Source organism: Symphalangus syndactylus, chromosome 10 (assembly GCF_028878055.3).
Source record: "Symphalangus syndactylus isolate Jambi chromosome 10, NHGRI_mSymSyn1-v2.1_pri, whole genome shotgun sequence".
NCBI classification, from domain to species: domain Eukaryota; kingdom Metazoa; phylum Chordata; class Mammalia; order Primates; family Hylobatidae; genus Symphalangus; species Symphalangus syndactylus.
Genome location: NC_072432.2, coordinates 19,780,360 through 19,801,068, shown reverse-complemented (window position 1 = coordinate 19,801,068; position 20,709 = coordinate 19,780,360). Strand labels below are relative to the sequence as shown.

The window sequence follows — 20,709 nt, the reverse complement described above, 5'->3', positions numbered from 1 at the left end:
GCCCACCTCGGCCACCCAAAGTGCTGGGATTACAGGCATGAGCCACTGTGCCTGGCCTCTACTTTACTATTTAATACCATATTCATGATACTGTATTTTACCCTGGGATCAGTATTTCCAGATCTGAATGCTAGAGTCTGGTCAAATGAGTGATGATGGAGCAATGAGAAGAATATAAACCATATTGTAGGAAGACAGGTCAGCAATGAGAAGACTAAGCAGAGGCATTATATCCCTCAAATCTGTGCAGGATATATGGAAAGAAGGTGGAAGCTAGTTCTCTGTTGGTCCTAGGAGTCATTACCAATGACCAGGAAGCTGATTTCTGGTAAATGTGAGACAGGCTGTCTGAGAAGCGTTCTAGCTGCAGCCTCTGCATGGGCACCAGGAGGGCTGAGACTGCGTTTCTTGTGTCTCGTTCTCCACCGAATTCAGAGTACCTAGGACTGTGCCTGATCATGGCAAGGCACCCAACAGATATTTATTGAATGAATAATGAAAAGAGAGAATTGAGCATGAAGTGAGCCTTTGCATGGAATAGGCCCTCAGCTGGTGTTTGTGCCCTAGTCCTAAATGCATGGATAGTCATATGGCATTTTTTGAAAATAACTCATGCGCTAAAATAATGTTAAAACTTTACGTTCAGCTTTTGCATATTGTAAGGAATGTGAGGGTGGAATAAAGTACCTGAGAACAGATGTGGGAGGCCAGAATAATTTTTTTTAACCATGTTTGAACAGCTCCAAGTTAATTAAACCACTTTTCTTAAGAGACATTAAAAGGCCATTTTAGGATTTATTTGAAATTTGTCAAGTATGCTTATTCAAACATTACTCATTCCAGCTCAACTCCCATTATCTTCTTGAGGCCTTGTCCATAATTCTGACCCATTCAGAGCTCTGCTTTCTCTGAACTTAAAGGCAATTCTACAGAATTCAGCATTTGATTCTTTTCTAATTTCTTCCTCGGTTTCTCTGCCTAGATGATAAGCTTTTTGATAGCAAAACTTTATTTTTTATTTTTCTTTTCTTCCAGACACATAGCAGAAACGCAGCAAATGACAATTGCTTGATTGGTTGATGGAGAGATATGAATAAAGTGTCTTTCCAGCCACTGTGAAACTGCTATTTGGGATTGTCCTGTGCAACACTTCTTTGGAATGCTGCAATGGATTAAAAGCAGTTTCTAGTCAGCACTCATGTAAGACGTAGCAGGTTAAATAGGCTTTAATTCTCTATCCCATGTATCAAAGGAGGGGACTGTAGTCCTAATTTATTGGGGTCTGCAACGTTGGCTAGGCAAGTGCTTTGTGTTATTGTTGAATCTGAATGACTGACTGGACTCTGGGGCTCAGACAGCCTTCTTGACTCAACCTCCAAGGCAAGCCAGGGCTGCAGGTGCCAATCTCTAAACCCAATTTGGAGATTGAGTGATGTAAGCAGAGTGATTGGATGTAGCACGTGAAAATACAGCATGCTCAGTTACCTCTGAATTTCAGATAAACAACCAGGCAATACTTGGGAGGTACTTAAACTACAAAAGTATTCACTGTTTTGCTACAATTCAGATGTAACTGTGTGCCGTGCATTTTCTCTGGCCACTCTTCATATAATCCCATTCCTCCTATTTCTCCCGAAATCTAGGCTCTTCATTAACTCAAATGAGCTGGACTAAAAGAAAATGTTTGTGACCATGTGATTGATTCCAATGGCAAATTAAAACAATTTTTCCAAAAAGGGAAAATCTATGTGATGCCTACTTTTTGTGGGCATATTCTTTTAGGTATATCCAATAATGATAATGCTGCGATTTGTAGGATCTTGGTAGTCTCAAGTTAAGCTCTTGGTTTCCTTGGTGGCATAGTTTATTTGGTTCATATGCTATATGGCTGACAGTATCTTGCTCAGGCCCTGTAGAAACTATGGCTGAAAAATAATTAGACTCTACTCTTTGGAATCAGGTGGAAGGTGAATTTAGTATAATCTATTGTTTTAGCTCCTGCGAAACAACTGCATTGACTACTACGAGCTGTAGAATTCGAAGAAAAGCTTTCCCAGTCTTTGTTAATCATCTTGTTCTCTTTCATCTCAAAAAGAAGATAATATTCTTGTTTGTTTTCCACCTTATAAACTTCTTTTCGCGGGGAAGACATCACACATTTAGGAAAATGGTTTCCATTTTTCCTAACTAAATAAGGTTTCTTGCTGTTTAGCGGCAACAGCCTTTCAATATCATTCATTCATTCAGCAAGCATTTATTAAGCAGATCTGTGCTAGGCACCAGGAGCAAACAAAATGAATAATGTAGTTCTAGCTTTCAGGAGGTTCACAAGAATCTGCGTATTCGTGCTTGTCTTTAAATGGTTCAGCAGTCATTTCAATAAGAGGCTTATGGTAAGAGCTAATTATCACCTTGAGTAATGAAATAATTTTTTTTCTGTCACATGCTTTAAATAATATCAAGCCTTACATTCTGAGCAGAAACTGCTCTTAATGGATAGTGCCAAGGGCTAGAATTTGGCTGTTTCCTTCTGCCCTGTTCTTTAGTTAGAATTCGGTTATTCAGAGTGCGATCTGCAGATCAGCACTGCCAAGATCTCCTGGGAGCTGGTTGGAAATGCAGCCTCCCAGGCCCCAACCAAACCTGCTGACTCAGGGCCTGCAGTGGAGCCAGATCTCCAGGCAATTCATTTGCACATTGAAGTTTGAGCAGCGCTGGTCTAATACAGTATTTCTCAAGCCTAGTTTACACATGTAGAATATCTGAGCATCTTATTACAATACTGAATCCTGGGCTCTGCCCTCAACTTGCATACTCTGTGCTTGTCGTGGGGCCTGAGAATTTGCATTCCTACTAAGCTCTTTGGAGATGCTGGTGCTGCCTGTTTGAGAACCACACTTTGAGTAGCACTGATCTAGTTTGCTTGGGAAGCTGAAGTGACATTTGGTAGTGGGGTGGGGTGGGGGGACATGAACCCCAATGAGGGAGTCTGGTTGGTTTTTTTTTCCTTACACTGGCCCCATGAACATGCCAGAGAAACTGTTCCCTGGAGCATATATATTCTCCAGTGTCTTACCAGGTCTCCCTGCTCCCTGACATATGCCTGTCATGGGGGACAGATTTTCATATAATTAAGTGGTCAGGCAAGTCCATGATGGCCACTGGGAGACAACAGAAGAGGGGACAATTCTGCCCAGCGGCCCAGCCCTCTGAGTTGGGCTGTACGAGATAATAGGTTTGGCCCATTTCTGGGATTCACATGAAGCAACAGTAGTTAATTCACTCTTGCTAAACTGTAGGGTATTGAGCCTTAGGAACGAAGAGGAATGGAGATCAGGGAAGGACTGTTAGGAAATGGGTCTGGAAAAAGTTTGGGGACAACATTATGAAGTCTGAAATGTTTTTGTTCAGGAGTTTGGATTCTGTTTTGTAACTTTTTCCTACAATGCTGTCTGTTTTGAAACATTTTCCTATCTAATTGTATTTACTATTTTTTGTGTCTATTTTTTTTTCAGGATTAAGCATGAAAATATTGTTGCCCTGGAAGACATTTATGAAAGCCCAAATCACTTGTACTTGGTCATGCAGCTGTAAGTACCTTGTTTGATTGATGAGTTTTGAGCCAACTTGCAAACTCCAATGTCTAAAGGGATCAGGTGGGAAAAGAAATGATTGAAGTGGGCCAGGTAAGGCAGTAGGGAGCAGGGAGGCCTGTGGGATACTAGAGAGGCCTGTATCCAACTAAAGACGGTGGGCTGCACACAGGCGTCTACAGGCCTCCCTTGAACCAGCCTGCAGCTGCTGGGCTGGACTGATAACCTAGAGCCTCAGCAGTGAATGTGACGTTCCTGTTGCAGGGTGTCTGTTTTGCTTTCTAATATGCCCGGGCCAAATATGGCTGCCTGAAGACACTTCGGTGGGCCCACTGTAAGGTACACTTTGCTCCTGTCTCTAGGAGAAACTCCCTCCCTTGTCATCCTTTCCAGGGATGCCGGGGGAGGGAAGCAGATAGTAACTGCGTATAACCATTTCTCCCCTTGTATTCTTCCTTTGACAGATGAGAGCACATGTGATTGAAAAGGGAATTTGTGCCAGACATAAGAGAAGTATAATTGGTGTCAGACCATGACATTATCCCCCTCATTAGGTTATCTTTGCATTCCATTAACACTGGAGATTACCAAAAGAGGGAAGAAATCAGAAAGCCAGATATTCGAATAGAGACTTTACTTGAACGTGCATTTTTAAAAATTTAAGCTGAAATTAGCCTCCCTGCCTGCATAAATGCTTTACTCTAAGTGATAAGATTCCTAGGAATATCCCAGGGCTACATTTAGTAGAATTAACTGATAGAAACTGTGTCAGTCAATATTATGCTTTAACCATTACCTGAATAAATAAATGCTGGAACATCATATGATTAAGTTTAATGACTGAGGAGATTTTTGTTGAAGATTAGAATATAGACTTAATTTCATGATTTACTAATGATTTTGAGACTTTGGATTGTCGAGGATATGTAGAATTGATGATTAGGCTCACAATTTCTTTTCCGTAGATTTTTCTTTTCCTTATGAATGTTTAAGCAACACGTTAACTTGGGATCATGTTAGGATGCAAATAAGTGTTCATCGGTGCATTTAGTTTCATGATCTTCAAAATATTTTTGTAGGTTATGATATTTTTGTATAAATATTTTAAAGCTGTCTGTGCCAGAAGCATATGTACGATTTCTCTCTGTCAAATGGCAGTTCTAGGTGGTGACTAGCAGTTTTAGAGATTTATATGTTATAGTCAGCCATGATATAAGTCAAAGAAGTTTTTTTACTGCTTGATTCCACGTTAACTCGAGTTACCTAAGTGTAGTCTTTTCTAGTTCCTTGTTCTTCTGTTTGCTTTACAATTAGCCGTATTTCTGGTTTTTCCTGGAGAGCGCTAGTTCTCCTCAAATTTGGGAGCATGCCCTAGAAGTTCATGTGACTTTGCTTTATGCAAAGTCTGTTCTATAAGGATGCAAGCGCATCACTTTCTCATCAAATATTATTGCCCAATTGGAAGATTATGAGATTTCAGTGGCAACCAAATGCCCCGCAAAATGTTAGCCGTGTATTTAAATGTGTGTTTTTTCATTGGTAATGCAAAAACTACTAATCCTCAAATCCAAAGCTATATGGATCTACTTGTTTAAGTTTTGTGTTTATGGAACTATAACCAAATATCAGTTAAAGCACCTCAAATGTGTCAACCTCAGCTCTGACTCTTTCTAGCCAGGTGAACTGGAGCAAATAACTGGGCTTCTCTGAGTATCAGTTTCCATGATGGGAAAATGGGGATAATAATATTTTCATTAGAGGATTATAGTGAGTATTGAAGGAGAAAAGGATAGGAAGTAATCTCACAATATTTGGTCTTCAGTACACGTGGTTTCTCTGTGGATATCTGTATCATTTCATCACTGTGTCTCTACAGATGGTCTTTAATTTTATGAGATAAAGTTCAAGTCGATTTAGAATTTGCCTTTCTAAGCAACTTGGGGTTGTATACTACCAACAAAAGTTATCGCAAATATGGGTTGACATAAAAATATAAAAATGTCTGGAACAAAACCAACCTCAGAACAAAGCCTGGAAATCATATGAGGACACTGCTATCCCTGCCCCTCCCTGAGCTTTTTCTGTCAAGGAATTCCTCCTTCTTTTGTATTAGGTAAAAAAAAAAAAAAAAAACCTCATTGGCCCAGCACGGTGGCTCACGTCTGTAATCCCAGCACTTTGGGAGTTCAAGGCAGGCAGATCATTTAAAGTCAGGAGTTCGAGACCAGCCTGGCCAACATGGTGAAACCCTGTCTCTACTAAAAATGTAAAAATTAGCTGGGCATGGTGGTGGGCACCTGCAGTCACATCTACTCAGGAGGCTGAGGCAGGAGAATCGCTTGAGCCTGGGAGGCAGATGTTGCAATGAGCTGAGATCGTGCCACTGCACTCCAGCCTGGGCGAAAGGGAAAGACTCCATCTCGAAACAAAAAACAAACAAAAAAACCCACCTCGTTAATATGGAACACACTCATTAAGAATTTTTAGTAATTGAGAGAGGAATTAGGGTGGGAATAACCGTTGGGGGTTTGTATGAGATTGTCGCACAAATTAATCACAAAATCCAATTTAGAGGCAATGAATGTTTGAATTACCTAAGGAAAAAAAATTTGTGCAGTAGTTCAGAAGCTTTATTTACGCAAAAAATTAGATATGCTAATTTTAAAAATGTTAAATTGTATTCTTTTATTGGTTCTCATTATACCAATCAACTTTATTGGGGTGTCATTTACATACGAGTCACTGTATCCGTTTAAATGGACACTTCAGTGATGAATGTGAGAGAATCATACCCGTAAAGCCACCACCACTGTCAAGAGACAGCAAATTTCCTTGTCACTCAAGACCCCTTGGGCCCCTTTGAAGTCTTCTCTTCCTCATTCATGATCCTAGTCAACCAGTGACCTACTTTACTTATGAGAGATTATTTTATATTTTATAAAATATCATATAAATTGACTTACATAATAGGTACCTTTTGTGTCTGGCTTATTTCACTCATCATTATTTTGACATTCATCCATGTAGCATGTCTCAGTGGTTCATTCCTTTTTATTACTGAGTAGTATTCCATTATTTTTGAATATTCCACGTGTTTTAAACTTTTGTATTCATAGACACTTGGGTAGTTTCCAGTTTGGGGACTCTAATGAGTGAAGTTGCTGTGGACGTTCATGTACAGGTCTTTGTGTGCATGCATGTTTGAGTAAAGACCTAGGAGTGGAATGAATGGGTCATATGGTAGATGTTGTGTTCAGCTTTTTAATAAACCGCCTGATGGTTTTCCAAAGTGGTTGTATTGTTTTCCATTTTTTTTTTTTGGCAAGCAGTATATGTCAGTTCCTGTTGCTCTACATTCTTTCTAGCCCTTGAGGTTTTCACTTTTAGCCATTCTAATGGGGTGTAGTGATATCGCAGGGTGGTTTTAATTTGCATTTCTCGATGATGAATCATGTTGATCATTTTTTTATGCCCCGATTGGCCACTTGTATATCTTCTTTTATAAAATGTCTGTTCAGATCTTTTGCTCAATCTTTATTGGATTATCATCACATTCTTGGGTTGAAAGCGTTCTTTATATAGTCCATACTTTGTCAGATACATGTAATATGAATATTTTCTTCCATTTTGTAGCTTGCGTTGCTGTTTTTTTAAGGTGCCTTTTAAAAAAATTCAGTGAAATATAATTTACATAGTATACAATTCACCCATGAGGTGTACAATGAATTTTTTTTGCTTTTGAGACAGATTCTCACTCTTTTTCCCAGGCGGAGTGCAAAGGCTTGATCTTGGCTTACTGCAACCTCTGCCTCCTCAGTTCAAGCGATTCTCCTAGCTCAGCCTCCAGAGTAGCTGGGATTATGGGCACCTGCCACCATGCCCAGCTATTTTTTGTCTTTTTTTAGTAGAGATGGGGTTTCACCAGGTTGGTCAGGCTGGTCTTGAACTCCTGACCTCAGGTGATCCACCCACCTCAGCTTCCCAAAGTTCTGGGATTACAGGTGTGAGCCACCGCAGCTGGCCCGAAATGTTTTTTGTTATAGTCACAAGATTATGCATCCATCACTACAACCTAATTTTAGGACATTTTTGTCCCTCTAAAAGAAACCGTATACTCATTAGCAATCACTCTCAATTCCTCCCTCCCTCATTCTCTTGCAACTACTTGTTTTTGGTCCGTATGGATTTGCCTGTTTTAAACTTTTCATATGAATGGAATTATACAACATGTGATCTTTCATGACTGGATTCTCTCTCTCAGCTTATTGATTGCAAGATTAATCCATATTGTATCATGTATTAGTACTTCATTCGTTTTTATTACCAAATAATATTTTATTATCTGGATATATCACATTTTGTTTCTCTGTTTTTCAGTTGATGGACATTTAGGTTGTCTCACTTTTTGGCTAATATGAATAATGATGCAGGCATTTTCATGTACAGGTTTTTTTGTGGACTTGCTTTCATTTCCCTCGGGTATATACCTGGGAGTGAAATTGCCGGGTCAAATGATAGCTCTTTTTTTTAACATTCTGAAGAGTCATCAAACTATTTTCCAAATGACTGTACCATTTTACAATCCCATGAGCAGCGTATGTGGATTCCAGCTTCTCTACATCCTTATTAACGCTTAATCTCTGTCTTTTTGATGATAGCCATCCTGTGGGTGTGAAGTGGCATCTCGAGGTTTCAGTTTGTATTTTCCTGATAACTAACGATTTTGAACATCTTTTCCCATGTTAGCCACTTACATATCTTCTTTGGAGAAATATATATATATATTCAAATCCTTTATCCTTTGTAAAAATCGATTTGTCTTTTATTGTTGTGTTGTAATACTGCCTTATATATTTTATATACAAGTCTCTTACCAGACATGATTTGCAAATGTATTCCCCTATTCTGTAGATAGTCTTTGTACTTTCTTGGTAGTTTCATTTACAGCACAAAAGTTTTTTTAACTTTGAGGTGGTCTGGTTTATTTTTTCTTTCGTTGCTTATGTTTTTGGTGTTATACTAAGAAGCTATCACCTAATTCTTTTTTTTTTTTAAAAACGGAGTCTTAGTCTGTCGCCCAGGCTGGAGTGCAGTGGTGCGATCTCGGCTCACTGCAAGCTCTGCCTCCCCAGTTCATGCCATTCTCCTGCCTCAGCCTCCTGAGTAGCTGGGACTATAGGTGCTGGCCACCATGCCCGGCTAATTTTTTGTATTTTTAGTAGAGACAGGATTTCACCATGTTGGCCAGGATGGTCTCAATCTCCTGACCTCGTTATCTGCCTGCCTCGGCCTCCCAAAGTGCTGGAATTACAAGCGTGAGCCACTGTGCCCGGCCACTGTCACCTAATTCTGAATGGTACCTTTTGAATAAGGAAAGTTTTAGTGGTGATAATGTTCATTCTTTTTTTTTTTTTTTTTGGTCGTGATAATGTTCATTTTTTTAATGGCTTGTGCTTTTTGTGTCCTGTGTTAAAAGTCTTTGCCCATGCAAATAATTTTTTTCTCTGGACATTACATAATTTTAGCTTTTGCTCTTTTTTTGAGATGGTGTCTCGCTCTCTCGCCCAGGCCTAAGTACAGTGGCGCAATCTTGGCTCACTGCAACTTCTGCCTCCCGGGTTCAAGTGATTCTCCTGCCTCAGCTTCCCAAGTAGCTGGGATTACAGACGTGCACCACCATGCCCAGCTAATTTTTTTTTTTTGTATTTTTCATAGAGATGGGGTTTCACCATGTTGGCCAGGCTGGTCCTGAACTCCTGACCTCAAGTGATCTGCCCACCTCGGCCTCCCAAAGTGCCGGGATTACAGACATGAGCCACCGTGCCAGGTCAGCTTTTCTACCTAGGTATATATCATGATCAATTTCAGGTTAATTTATATAGTATGAAGCAATGACAATGTTCATTTTTGTCATAGGGCTATCCAGTTTTCAGCATCATTTGCTGTAAGTTCTCCAACTTTGTTTTTTTTTTCCTTAAAATTGCTTTGGCTATTCTAGAGTATTTGTATTTTCATGTAAGTTTTAGAATAGACTTGCCTTTTTTTTTTTTTTAGACAGAGTTTTGCTTTATGGTCCAGGCTCTGATGCATTGGCACAATATTGGCCCACTGCAACTTCCGCCTCCGGGTTCAAGCAGTTCTCATGCCTCAGCCTCCCGAGTAGCTGGGATTACAGGCGCCCAGGTCATTTTCTGTATTTTAGTAGAGATTTGGTTTCACCATCTTGCCCAGGCTGGTCTTGAATGCCTGAGCTCAGACAATCCGCCTGTCTCGGCCTCCCAAAGTGCTAAGATTGTAGGCGTGAGCCACCGTGCCCGGCTGCCTTTTTTAGTGCTTGTGGGAATTTTGTTTGGGCTTACATTGAATCTGTATATCAATTTGAGAACAACTGACAGCTTAAAACACGTAGTCTTTTGATTAATAAACGTAAGTGTCTTCATTTTATTTAGGTTTTTTATTGCTCTCAGTGACATTTTATAGTTTTCAGGATGTAGGTCTTCATATACTTGTTCAATTTATTCTGAAATATTTTTTATTCTATTGTCAGTGGATCTTTATTTAATTTTTCCAGTTGCTTGCTGCTAGCATATAAAAATATAATTGATTTTTGTGCATTAGCCTCTGATCTTGCTAAATTCACTTACTAGTTCTAGTGTTGTTTTGTGGATTTCTTACCATTTTCTATCTCAATAATCATGTCGTCTGAAATTTACATTAATCTAGTTAGTCCCTAAAGGAATCCTATTTGGTAAAACTTTGATAGTTTAGTTCTAAATATTAGGTGTATTTTAATGGCATAATAATATGTCTTAAAATATTTTATGTTAGACATTTTGAAAATTCAAATTAGCCTCTCTTATTCCCTTTTTGTCTCCATTAGTTATCCAAATGAGTATAAAAAGAAAAAAGCAATGACAGAAAGCCCTGGATATATCAGAATTCACAGTACTGGGAAAGTCTTTGGTTTGGTTTGAGGATTTTGTAGCCTGTATTATTTTTGGTTGTTGTATTTTTTGTTTTTGTTTGGCAAGGCTCAGTGGTTTATGCTCCTGAGACTCCATCTGTTTTTCTTTTTATTAAATATTTTTTTTCAGTAGTTGGGGTCTCTCTCTGTCACCCAGGCTGGAGGGCACTGGCGTGATCATGTATCACTACAGCCTCCAACTCCTGGGCTCAAGCGATTCTCCCACCTTAGCATCCTGAGTAGCTGGAACTGCAGGCATGTGCCACCATGCCTGGGTAATTATTTTTACTTTTGTAGAGATGAGTCTTGCTGTGTTGTCCAGGCTGATCTCAAACCCCTGACCTCAATCGATCCTCCCAGTCTCCCAAAGTGTTGGGATTATACACGTGAGCCACTGCCCCTGGCCCCCATCTTTTCTTTCTGGGTCAGTGAGAAAGTGGAAAGAGTTTTTGTTTTTATTTTGTTTTTGTTTGACTAAAGAGCTAAGAAAGTGTTTAGCTTCTAAGTATATGGGGAGGATCTAAAACACAACATTTTGGAGGACTGTATTTTACAATGTTTGTGCCTTGGAAAGTTTTAGTTTCCTAGGAAACAGCATCGTGGGCACTGAGATACAGCAGGGGATGCTCAGCACCTTGATGTTATTACCTAATTGCTATTTCAGTTCTGAGTATCACAGTAAATTTGTTCCTGTACTGCTGCAGCAAGAGACTTAATTGTTTCCAGAGGTCTATATTTAAATTTTGTTTTGGTTTTTGGAAAAATGCTTTTTTTTTTTTTTTTTTTTTTTTTTTCAGAATTCTGTTTTTGGAACATTCTGCTTTAGATAGTAGGATGTCATTATGACATTGGGAGAAGTGATACACGGAAAGTCAGTTCGTTTGGAATTTATTTCTCATCTGACTTGACTTGTAGAACATTAATCCAGGGCCAGGCGTGATGGCTCACACCTGTAATCCCAGTACTTTGGGAGGCTGAGGCAGGTGGATCACGAGGTCAGGAGTTCAAGACTAGCCTGGCCAAGATAGTGAAACCCCGTCTCTACTAAAAATACAAAAATTAGCTGGGCCTGGTGGCAGGCGCCTGTAATCCCAGCTACTCAGGAGGCTGAGGCAGGGAATTGCTTGAACTCGGCAGAGGTTGCAGTAAGCCGAGATCACACCACTGCACTCCAGCCTGAGTGACAGAGCGAGAGACTCTGTCTCAAAACAAAACAAAAGAATATTAGTCCATATATTCGGAGATGAGAAAGGACACCACCTCAACTCCTTCCCCTTTACAAGTATAATGACTTAGGAAGTAAAATAAACTTCAGGCTGATACAATGCAAAGGATAGATCAGAAATATTTTTAAAAAGAAATAGATTCTATTGCTGTGGAATTAGAACATATTTCCAATAAGACGTATATTTCCATATGTGGGTAACTCCTCAATTTGTATCTCCAGCCTGGAGCCCTGTCCAGAACTCTAAGCTTGTATATCCAACTGTCTTCTCAGCAGTTCCACTTGGCCAGGTAATAAGCATCACTCACATACCAGATCCAAAATAAACTCTTGAGTTTTCCACAAAATCTGCTTCTCCTGCTGTCTATCTCATCTTAGCAAATGGCAACTCCGTTCTTCCCGTCGCCCAGGCCAAAAATCTGGAGTCATCCTTGACTTATCCTTTTCTCTTATACCCAACAATCCCATCCCTTGGCAAATCCTGTAGCCACCAGCTTCAGAATATACAACAAATGCAACCACTTTTCCTTGTCTCTATACCTACCACCCTTTTCCAAACCACCATATAAAACATCTTTCTTCCCCCAATCCTACCCCACTGTGCTGTTCTTTTTTAGTGTGTTAGCCAGATCTTATCACGCCTTTGTTGAAAAACTCCCATTGGCTTCTCATCTTCGAGTCAAAGACAAAGTCATTATGGTGGCTTCCAGGGACCTATGTGTCCTGGCTTCTGGAAACCTCTCTGACTTCCTGTCCCACCTTTCTCTCTTTCTTTCATTCAGCTGCAGCCTGTCCGGCTTCCTTGTAATTCCTCAAACATACCAGGCCAGTACTGCCACAGGGCCCTTGTTTCTGATATTCTTTCTGCTGGAATCACTTATCTTTTTTTATGTTTTTTGTTTGTTTGTTTGTTTGTTTGTTTGTTTGTTTTGAGAAGGAGTTTGGCTCTTGTTGCTCAGGCTGGAGTGCAATGGCGTGATCTCGGCTCACCACAATGTCTGTTTCCCGTGTTCAAGCGATTCTCCTGTCTCAGCCTCCTGAGTAGCTGGGATTACAGGAGCCTGCCACTATGCCCGGCTAATTTTTGGTATTTTTAGTAAAGACAAGTTTTGACCATGTTGGCCAGGCTGGTTTCTAATTCCTGACCTCAGGTGATCCTCTCGCTTCTGCCTCCCAAAATGCTGGGATCACAGGCGTGAGCCACCACGCCCAGCTGGAATCACTTATCTTAATGCTATCGTGGAATAATGGAAATATGAGAATTTCTGCCAAATGTCACCTATTCATTGACACATACCCCAAGCTCCCCTGTATAAAATAGCAACTCCCGCCACCACCTCATGCCACACATACATTAATTCCTTATCCCCCTCCCCAACTGTCTTTCTCTCTGTAGCACTTGTCACCATCAGAAAAGTTGTCTCTGCTTGTTGTCTGCTGGAACAGTGCTTTCACGTTATGCTAGGTGCTTAACAAATGCTTGATATGATCACCTTGAAATGTAATAATGGTTAACATATTTCTTTACTCATTTAGTCCTTACAATAAACTCAGGAGTTACTGTGATCCCAATTTTCAATGAGGAACCTGAGCAGAGAGGTTGGATCATTTACCCAAATCATTGAGCAACCCAGTATATGCCCTTGACCAGCCTAATACGATACACTGATAGCATTTTCTAGGAAAAAAAGAACCTCGTAGGTACCATTAATGTGAATAGTTCAGTTTACCTGGAAAATGTTATTCTTTATGATTCAAGAAGTATTTTAAAAGCAGAGCTAACCAGAAAATATCCTATATTTTGTGGTGGTTTGTGAGGGGGAATAAAGTTTACTCAGCAATATCACAGGAATTCACTAGAACAATCTTGTTCCATTTACAACAATCATTATGTTTATTTCTTATATAATTTTTTACCAGTATTGTGAGTTTTTTACCAGTGTTGTGATTTTTTACCAGTGTTGTGGTTTCCTGCTGAGCTTGAAAAGCTAAGGACAAAACACACATTCTTTAAAGAATATTAATTTGGTTCCTGGTACCCCCAAGGCATGAAAATATATCAGCTTCCAAGAGAAAATATGGTCTCTGTACTCTGTTGGCTTGTGCAGTAAGCTGTTTGCACGGTTCCCTGTTTGTGGGGGTCACCGCTGTTAGCTGTCGTGTGGATATTGTATTCATAATTCATACTCTGTGTTCCCAGAAACAGTTTTAATTAGAACACAAATTATTACTCCCAATAGAAAGCCTTCTGTAAGTAGCCACGCATAATAATGAAGAAAAAAATGCTTCCGAATATGACACCTTAATATATTTATATATAAATTACCAAAATCTTATCTTTGTTCACAGCAGATACTAATTGAACACCTAACAGGCCTGTGGTTTCTGTTCAGCATTGCAGGGGTGGGAAGGGGCTTGGGGGATACGGACAAGACACAGCCGATGCTCCTCAGTAGCACTCCTTGTAGAGGAGAGATTATAACCCTAGGAGGTTGCTTTCCTTGAGGACAGTGCAGGGCGCTCTGGGAGGAGACACCTTAAATGGAGGGTGATTAAGAGTCAGCCAGGGCCAGGCGCAGTGGCTCACGCTTGTAATCCCAGCACTTTGGGAGGCCGAGGCGGGCGGATCACGAGGTCAGGAGATCGAGACCACCCTGGCTAACACGGTGAAACCCCATCTCTACTAAAAATACAAAAAATTAGCTGGGCGTGGTGGCGGGTGCCTGTAGTCCCAGCTACTCAGAGAGGCTGAGGCAGGAGAATGGCGTGAACCCAGGAGGCGGAGCTTGCAGTGAGCCGAGATTGCGCCACTGCACTCCAGCCTGGGCGACAGAGTGAGACTCTGTCTCAAAAAAAAAAAAAAAAAAAAAGAGCCAGATGGAGGTGCTGCCACGAGATAAGAAGCTGGGCTCCAGGCAGAAGGGCAGGTACCACTAGAGGGGTTAGGGAGCCTGGGAGGGAAGAAGAGTCTGTGAGGGGCTCAGTCTATGAGGGGCTTTGTCTGAGAGGAGGGCTGAGTCTATGAGGGGCTTTGTGAGGAGAGCTTAGTCTGTGAGGGTTTGGTCTGTGAGGGATTTAATCCATGAGTGGTTTTGTCCTGTGGAGTTCAGTCTGGCTGGGGTCGGGGGTAATGTGACATCTTGGTGGGAGTTGTGACTGGATATGCCAGCAGAGGCTAGCTCAATACCTCTGGTTGCTACTGCTGCTGGTTTGTCCTTCTCCAGACTAACAATTGAATATGCTTTGTTATTTATTTTTTTCTGCCACTGGAAAACCCACTGATACATAAAAGATTTAGAGAGTTAAGAAGATAAAGAAAAAAAAAGCATAATCTGGAGCCAGTCTTACTAGGTTCAACTGTATGAAATTGCCAATACATAATCATGTTTTTCAAGGTCTTCTTTTTTAATGTAAGCATTTATAGCTATAAATTTTCCTCTTAGCACTGCTTTTGTAGCATTCCATACATTTTGGTATATTGTGTTTTTATTTTATCTTAAGATATTTTCTCTTGTGATTTCTTCTTTGACCCAGTGGTTGTTTAATAATATGTTAATTTCTGTGTGTCCCTGAATTGTTTAGTTTTCCTTCTCCAGTTGATTTCTAGTTTCCTTTTATTGTGATTGGAAAGATACTTTGTGTGATTTCAGTCTTTTAAATTTTACTGACACTATTTTGTGGCCTAACATATGGTCTGCCCTGGAGAATGTTCCACGTGAACTTGAGAACGGTGTGTGTTCTGCTGTTGTTGGATGCAGTGCTCTGCATATATCTGTTAGGTCCAGCTGTTCTCCAGTGTCGTGCAGGTCTTCTCCTTCCTCACTGGTCTTATGTTTGGTTGTTCCATCCATTATTGAAAGTGGGGTATTGAAGTCTTGTCGAGCTATGTCTCCCTTCAGTTCTGTTGATGTCTTCTTCAAATATTTTGGAGCTCCAGTGTTTGGTGCATGTATGGTTATATTTGTTACATCTACTTGGTGAATTAATGCTTTTATCATTATATAATATCCTTCCTTGTCTCTTATAACAGTTTTTGACTTTCTATAATCATGTTTTTAATCTAATAATTTTTTTTTTGAGACGGGGTCTCACACTGTCACCCAGGCTGGAGTGCAGTGGTGCAATCTTGGCTTGCTGCAACCTCCGCCTCCCAGGTTTGAGTGATTCTCCTGCCTCAGACTCTCGAGTAGCTGGGATTACAGGAATTCACCACCATGCCCAGCTAATTTTTGTATTTTTAGTAGAGACAGGGTTTCACCATGTTGGCCAGGTTGGTCTCGAACTGCTGACCTCGTGATCTGCCTGCCTTGGCCTCCCAAAGTGCTGGGATTACAGGTGTGAGGCACCCAGCCCAATAATTTTTGACTTAAACATTTTCACACTACTTTCCTAAATACCATCTTACCCATTTTAGCCAATATGAGTGACAACATCTTTCATCAAACATCTAATAAGTTCTTAAAGTATGTACAGTTTAAAAATTCCATGCATTATATGAACAGTTGTAACCTTTTTGAAAAGTTAGATCTGATCACTAATATTCAAATTTAAGAAGTCATAGAAAGTACATTAAGAGTCTGTTCATCCTTAGAATATAAAGCATCAATTTCAGAAACTATCCATTTACTTATATATTATATAGATATTTATTTGATTTAAGGATATATGTAATGTCAAAAAGTCAGTAAGATGGGGCTAGTAGAATAAAAAAATACAGATAGTATCACCATGGACTTCATTGCTTCTGACTCCCTGGTAGATAAAAACTTGGGGCTTATAAAAAGAGCACCTATGTGCTAGTAAATTTCAGAATATATCAGATTAGGCATTCTAGTTTGAGATGCACTTGAGTTGCATTTCTGTTTGATGACTTATTAAAGAAACAGCACTCTGCCCCAACCAAACTAATTTCCTCATGCCCTGCAAATACAATGTATCCGTTCCTGCTTTGGGTTTTCTCTCCTGTCTCCCAATTTCTATAATGCTCCTTCTACTCCTTTCAGTCATCTAGAACCTCTCTTTTCTTTTACAGCACCACAACAGACTAAATCCCTCATAATCCGACCCAGGCTTCTGAATACACATCTGCCTGGAGCACAGCCCTGCCCTGCACCCCAGCATATCCCCTTGGCTAATTCTTCTTCATCCTCTCCTCAAGGGTGTCTGCTCCACCAGGGCTTTCCCTGTGATACCAAAGCATGCTGCATAATCCCCAAGGAAAGCCATCATTGTGAGTTGCAGTGGCTCCTGTCTAAAATGTACGCTACACATCCTCTCTCATCCCAGAAGCCCCAGCCACAGAAATTTTCTCTTTCCTAAAATTCTGTAACATCCTAAATCTGTACTAATCATTACGCATCATCATATTCATTCATTCGCTCAACAAGTATTTATGGAGCCCCCAGCATGGGAGAGTTGAGGCTAGAGGTGTAAACTTCCTAGTGTTCCCGTTTGGAAGATTTTTGCCAGGCATCTGGAAAGAGATTTGGGGGAGATCTTGCAGAGTTTATACAGGAAATTAATTTAGTAAAGTTGTTAATTGGTAAGAGCATTGAATGGACTGGAATAGAGAGCCACAGAGTCTAGGCGTCCATCTGACTCTCATGAGGTCTATGATAGCTCAGTGCCTGGCCTCTCTGGGTCTACCTGTAAAGTAGAGGGTTTTTAGTCATTGTTTGTTTGTTTTAAATAGGTCTGAGGTTTCAGATCTAAAATTCTGTGGTCTCATGTTGCTGTTGTCACCATTTTCTGGGTGTTAATCTCCATGAAACAAGCACAGATGTTAGAAATCCAGTTGTTGGGTTCGCTGTTTGCTGGCAAAGTCTATTTCCTGAGATGATATCTGCAAAACAGGATATCATCTCTTTGAGTCCTTGGAGGTTTATGAATAACGCATGTTGGTGATGATGCTGGCGTGGCAGCCCCAATGAATGTATGAAATTTGATGTTTCCCACAAGGAAGAAGGGGAGTGGCTGGGATTATTGAAAGGCTCTCTGGTTCTGGGTTTGAAGGAGGCATTTAGAATTCTGCTAGATCCCCTTTTGCTACATCCGGATGATTAATCTCACATCTTAAATCCTTGCTCGTGATTGCTTGCACCCAGGAATTCAAGGTTACAGTGAGCTATGATGGCACCACTTCACTCTAGCCTGAGTGACAGAGACCTGGTCTCAAAAAAAAAAAAAAAAATCTTTGCTCCGCTGTGGCTCAGGCCTCATGCTGTGTTCCTGGCCTGCCTTGTTTCTGCCCCTCCTGACCTCTGACCACTTAATTTCTTACACTGAGGGCTTTGGTGATTGATTGATAGATTTCAGCTCCTTCCCCAGCTCTGCAGCCAGGAGGATCACTATGTCAGTGTCCACAGGACAACCCACATCATAACCTCCTGTGTCCTTGACCATTTTCTCTCCTAAAACTCCATGGTTAAGCAGCACAGCCCCACGGCCACGCTCTAGAGTGGTGTTCCCCAGAGCTGCTATGGCTCTATCATCCTGATCGCCACCACTCCGTGTCTGCCCTCAGCCTTGTTGACAGCAACCCCTTAATTTCTTATTTTGATGCCTGTTCTCTGGTGCTTTGAGAACTCCTAGTGCCTGCCCCAACCCTGGGCTTCCCTATCTAGCCAAACCCCTTCCAGCCTCCCCATGATCACTCTCCTGCCGCCATCGTTCCTTCCTTGCCTGCTGCATTCACTCTGCAGATGCAACACCTGACCGCAGTGCAGCTGCCTGCATCCTCCGCTCCTGCAGCAGGGCTGCTGGGTCCTGTGGAGGAAACCACATTGTCGGATGAGTGGCAGCTGCTGAAAACTGAACGAAATGAAATCTCAGCCATTCCTCAGCACCATTCTGCTCTCTTCTGCTGTGATCCTAGTTAGATCTTCTTCTTTTCTCTTTTATTTCATTTATTCCAAATATCTGTTATGCATTCTAAGCTAACTGCCCCATAGTCTTTGAAGAAGTACACTGAAAGTCAGTTTAGGCAGACTGACATGGTATCAAACTTATTTGTAAACAAATACCCCATATTTTGGTATGTTGGTTAAAAAACAGTTGGAAATCTTTAATTAAAGTATTCAACAAATTAAATGCCCCAAAGAGTACATTTTGAAGTTTGCAGCAAATAGTAATTATTGAAAACAAAACTTGAAATATATTCCTACAAAAGAAAGAAAGAAAACAAATTAAATGACGAGCACTTAAATGATGTATAAGAGTTAGTTGGCCGGGCGCAGTGACTCATGCCTGTAATCCCAGCACTTTGGGAGGCCGTGGCGGGCGGATCACAAGGTCGGGAGATCGAGACCATCCTGGCTAACACGGTGAAACCCTGTCTCTACTAAAAAATACAAAAAATTAGCCGGGCTTGGTGGCGGGTGCCTGTAGTCCCAGCTACTCGGGAGGCTGAGGCAGGAGAATGGCGTGAACCCGGGAGGTGGAGCTTGCAGTGAGCCTAGATCACGCCACTGCACTCCAGCCTGGGCGACAGAGCGAGACTCTGTCTCAAAAAAAAAAAAAAAAAAAAAAGTTAGTTTTGACATTCTGTAATTGTGTCTTGTGGAAAGTGTGGTGCCTCTATTTTTAATTGGATAATTTTATATCTGTACAGCAATGGAAGGAGATTCAAAAGGCTGATTATTTTGCAGTATCCAAATTTGGGGAAATATTAAATCATTAATGGGAGAAGGTTTATGTTGTAAAATTATTTACTTGTCAAAAGGTAGCAAAATAATTATACCTATAAAAATATTTTGAAGGCTGAACTACTTACATGCTTGGTTTAAAAATTTACAATTCAGAATTTGCTCATTTAGCAGGATTTGCTGTGAGTATAGATATTGCAGCAATTGTAGAGAGAGTATTTTCCAAGTTAAAAATATTACGATCAGTAGAGAAGAATCAATTGAAGAAGGTGTGGACAATTTAAAACTTAGTAATCATCAAATGCAACTTCGAAGAAGATTGAAGAAAATTTTACGAAAAAATAAAAATAATACATATTAAAAAATGAATTTCCCAGATACGGATTTAGAAACATATAAATTAAAAATTTGATTAAAACGTGGGGGATATGTGCCAACACTAATTATTCTGCTTATGTTATTTTCTGATATTTACTTAATAAACATAAAGAAGTTAAAAATTTTTTTGCTTTGACAGAAAGTTATTTTAATTTTTGGAAAATTTCTATTTTTAAAAATAGTGATTAAATAAGATTCTTTTTTTTTTTTTTTTTTTTTGGAGACGGAGTGTCTCTGTCTCCTAGGCTGGCATGCATGCAGTGGTGCAATCTCAGCTCACTGCAACCTCCACCTCCCAGGTTCAAGTGATTCTCCCGCCTCAGCCTCCTGAGTAGCTGGGATTACAGGTGCGTGCCATCTCACCCAGCTAATTTTTTTCTTTTTCCGAGATGGAGTCTCGCTTTGTTGCCCAGGCTGGAGTGCAGTGGTGTGATCTCAGCTCACCACAACCTCCACCTCCCCAGTTGAAGTGTTTCTCTTGCCTCAGCCTCCCGAGTACCTGGGACTGCAGGTGCGCACCACCACGCCCAGCTAATTTTTGTATTTTTAGTAGAGATGGGGTTTCGCCATATTGGCCACGCTGGTCTCAAACTCCTGACTTAGGTGATTTGCCCTCCTCGGTCTCCCAAAGTGCTAGGATGACAGGCGTCAGCCACTGCACCTGGCCATAAAATTCTTTTTATAAGCCTACCAATATGATAAAAACCAATATATCAATTCATAAATTAAAATTTCAGATATATGGTGCTAACTTCAGTGGCACTTTTTACTCTCAAGATGGACCAATGGATAATGTTACACTGTTTTTCTGTGATAGCCTCTCCTGTCTTTTTTCACTGTGCTCCTTATGTGGTTTTATCATGAGTTACTTTTCTCTCATTTAGTCTGTCTCTTCTGACTATGAGC

The 20,709-nt window shown here is 40.6% G+C and overlaps 1 protein-coding gene across 12 annotated transcripts in view; it reads left to right on the top strand.

Moving 5' to 3' along the window:
- CAMK1D (calcium/calmodulin dependent protein kinase ID) overlaps nt 1–20,709 on the top strand; it is a 489,400-nt gene that overhangs the window by 318,852 nt on the left and 149,839 nt on the right. For all 12 annotated transcript variants that reach the window (XR_010113808.1, XM_055296616.2, XM_055296615.2 and 9 more), the window contains exon 3: nt 3,516–3,590. Coding sequence is in view for 11 of the 12 variants with exons in the window: in XM_055296616.2 (XP_055152591.1) it covers nt 3,516–3,590 (75 nt within the window). In the remaining variant the exon portion in view is untranslated. The remainder of the gene's footprint in view (nt 1–3,515; nt 3,591–20,709) is intronic.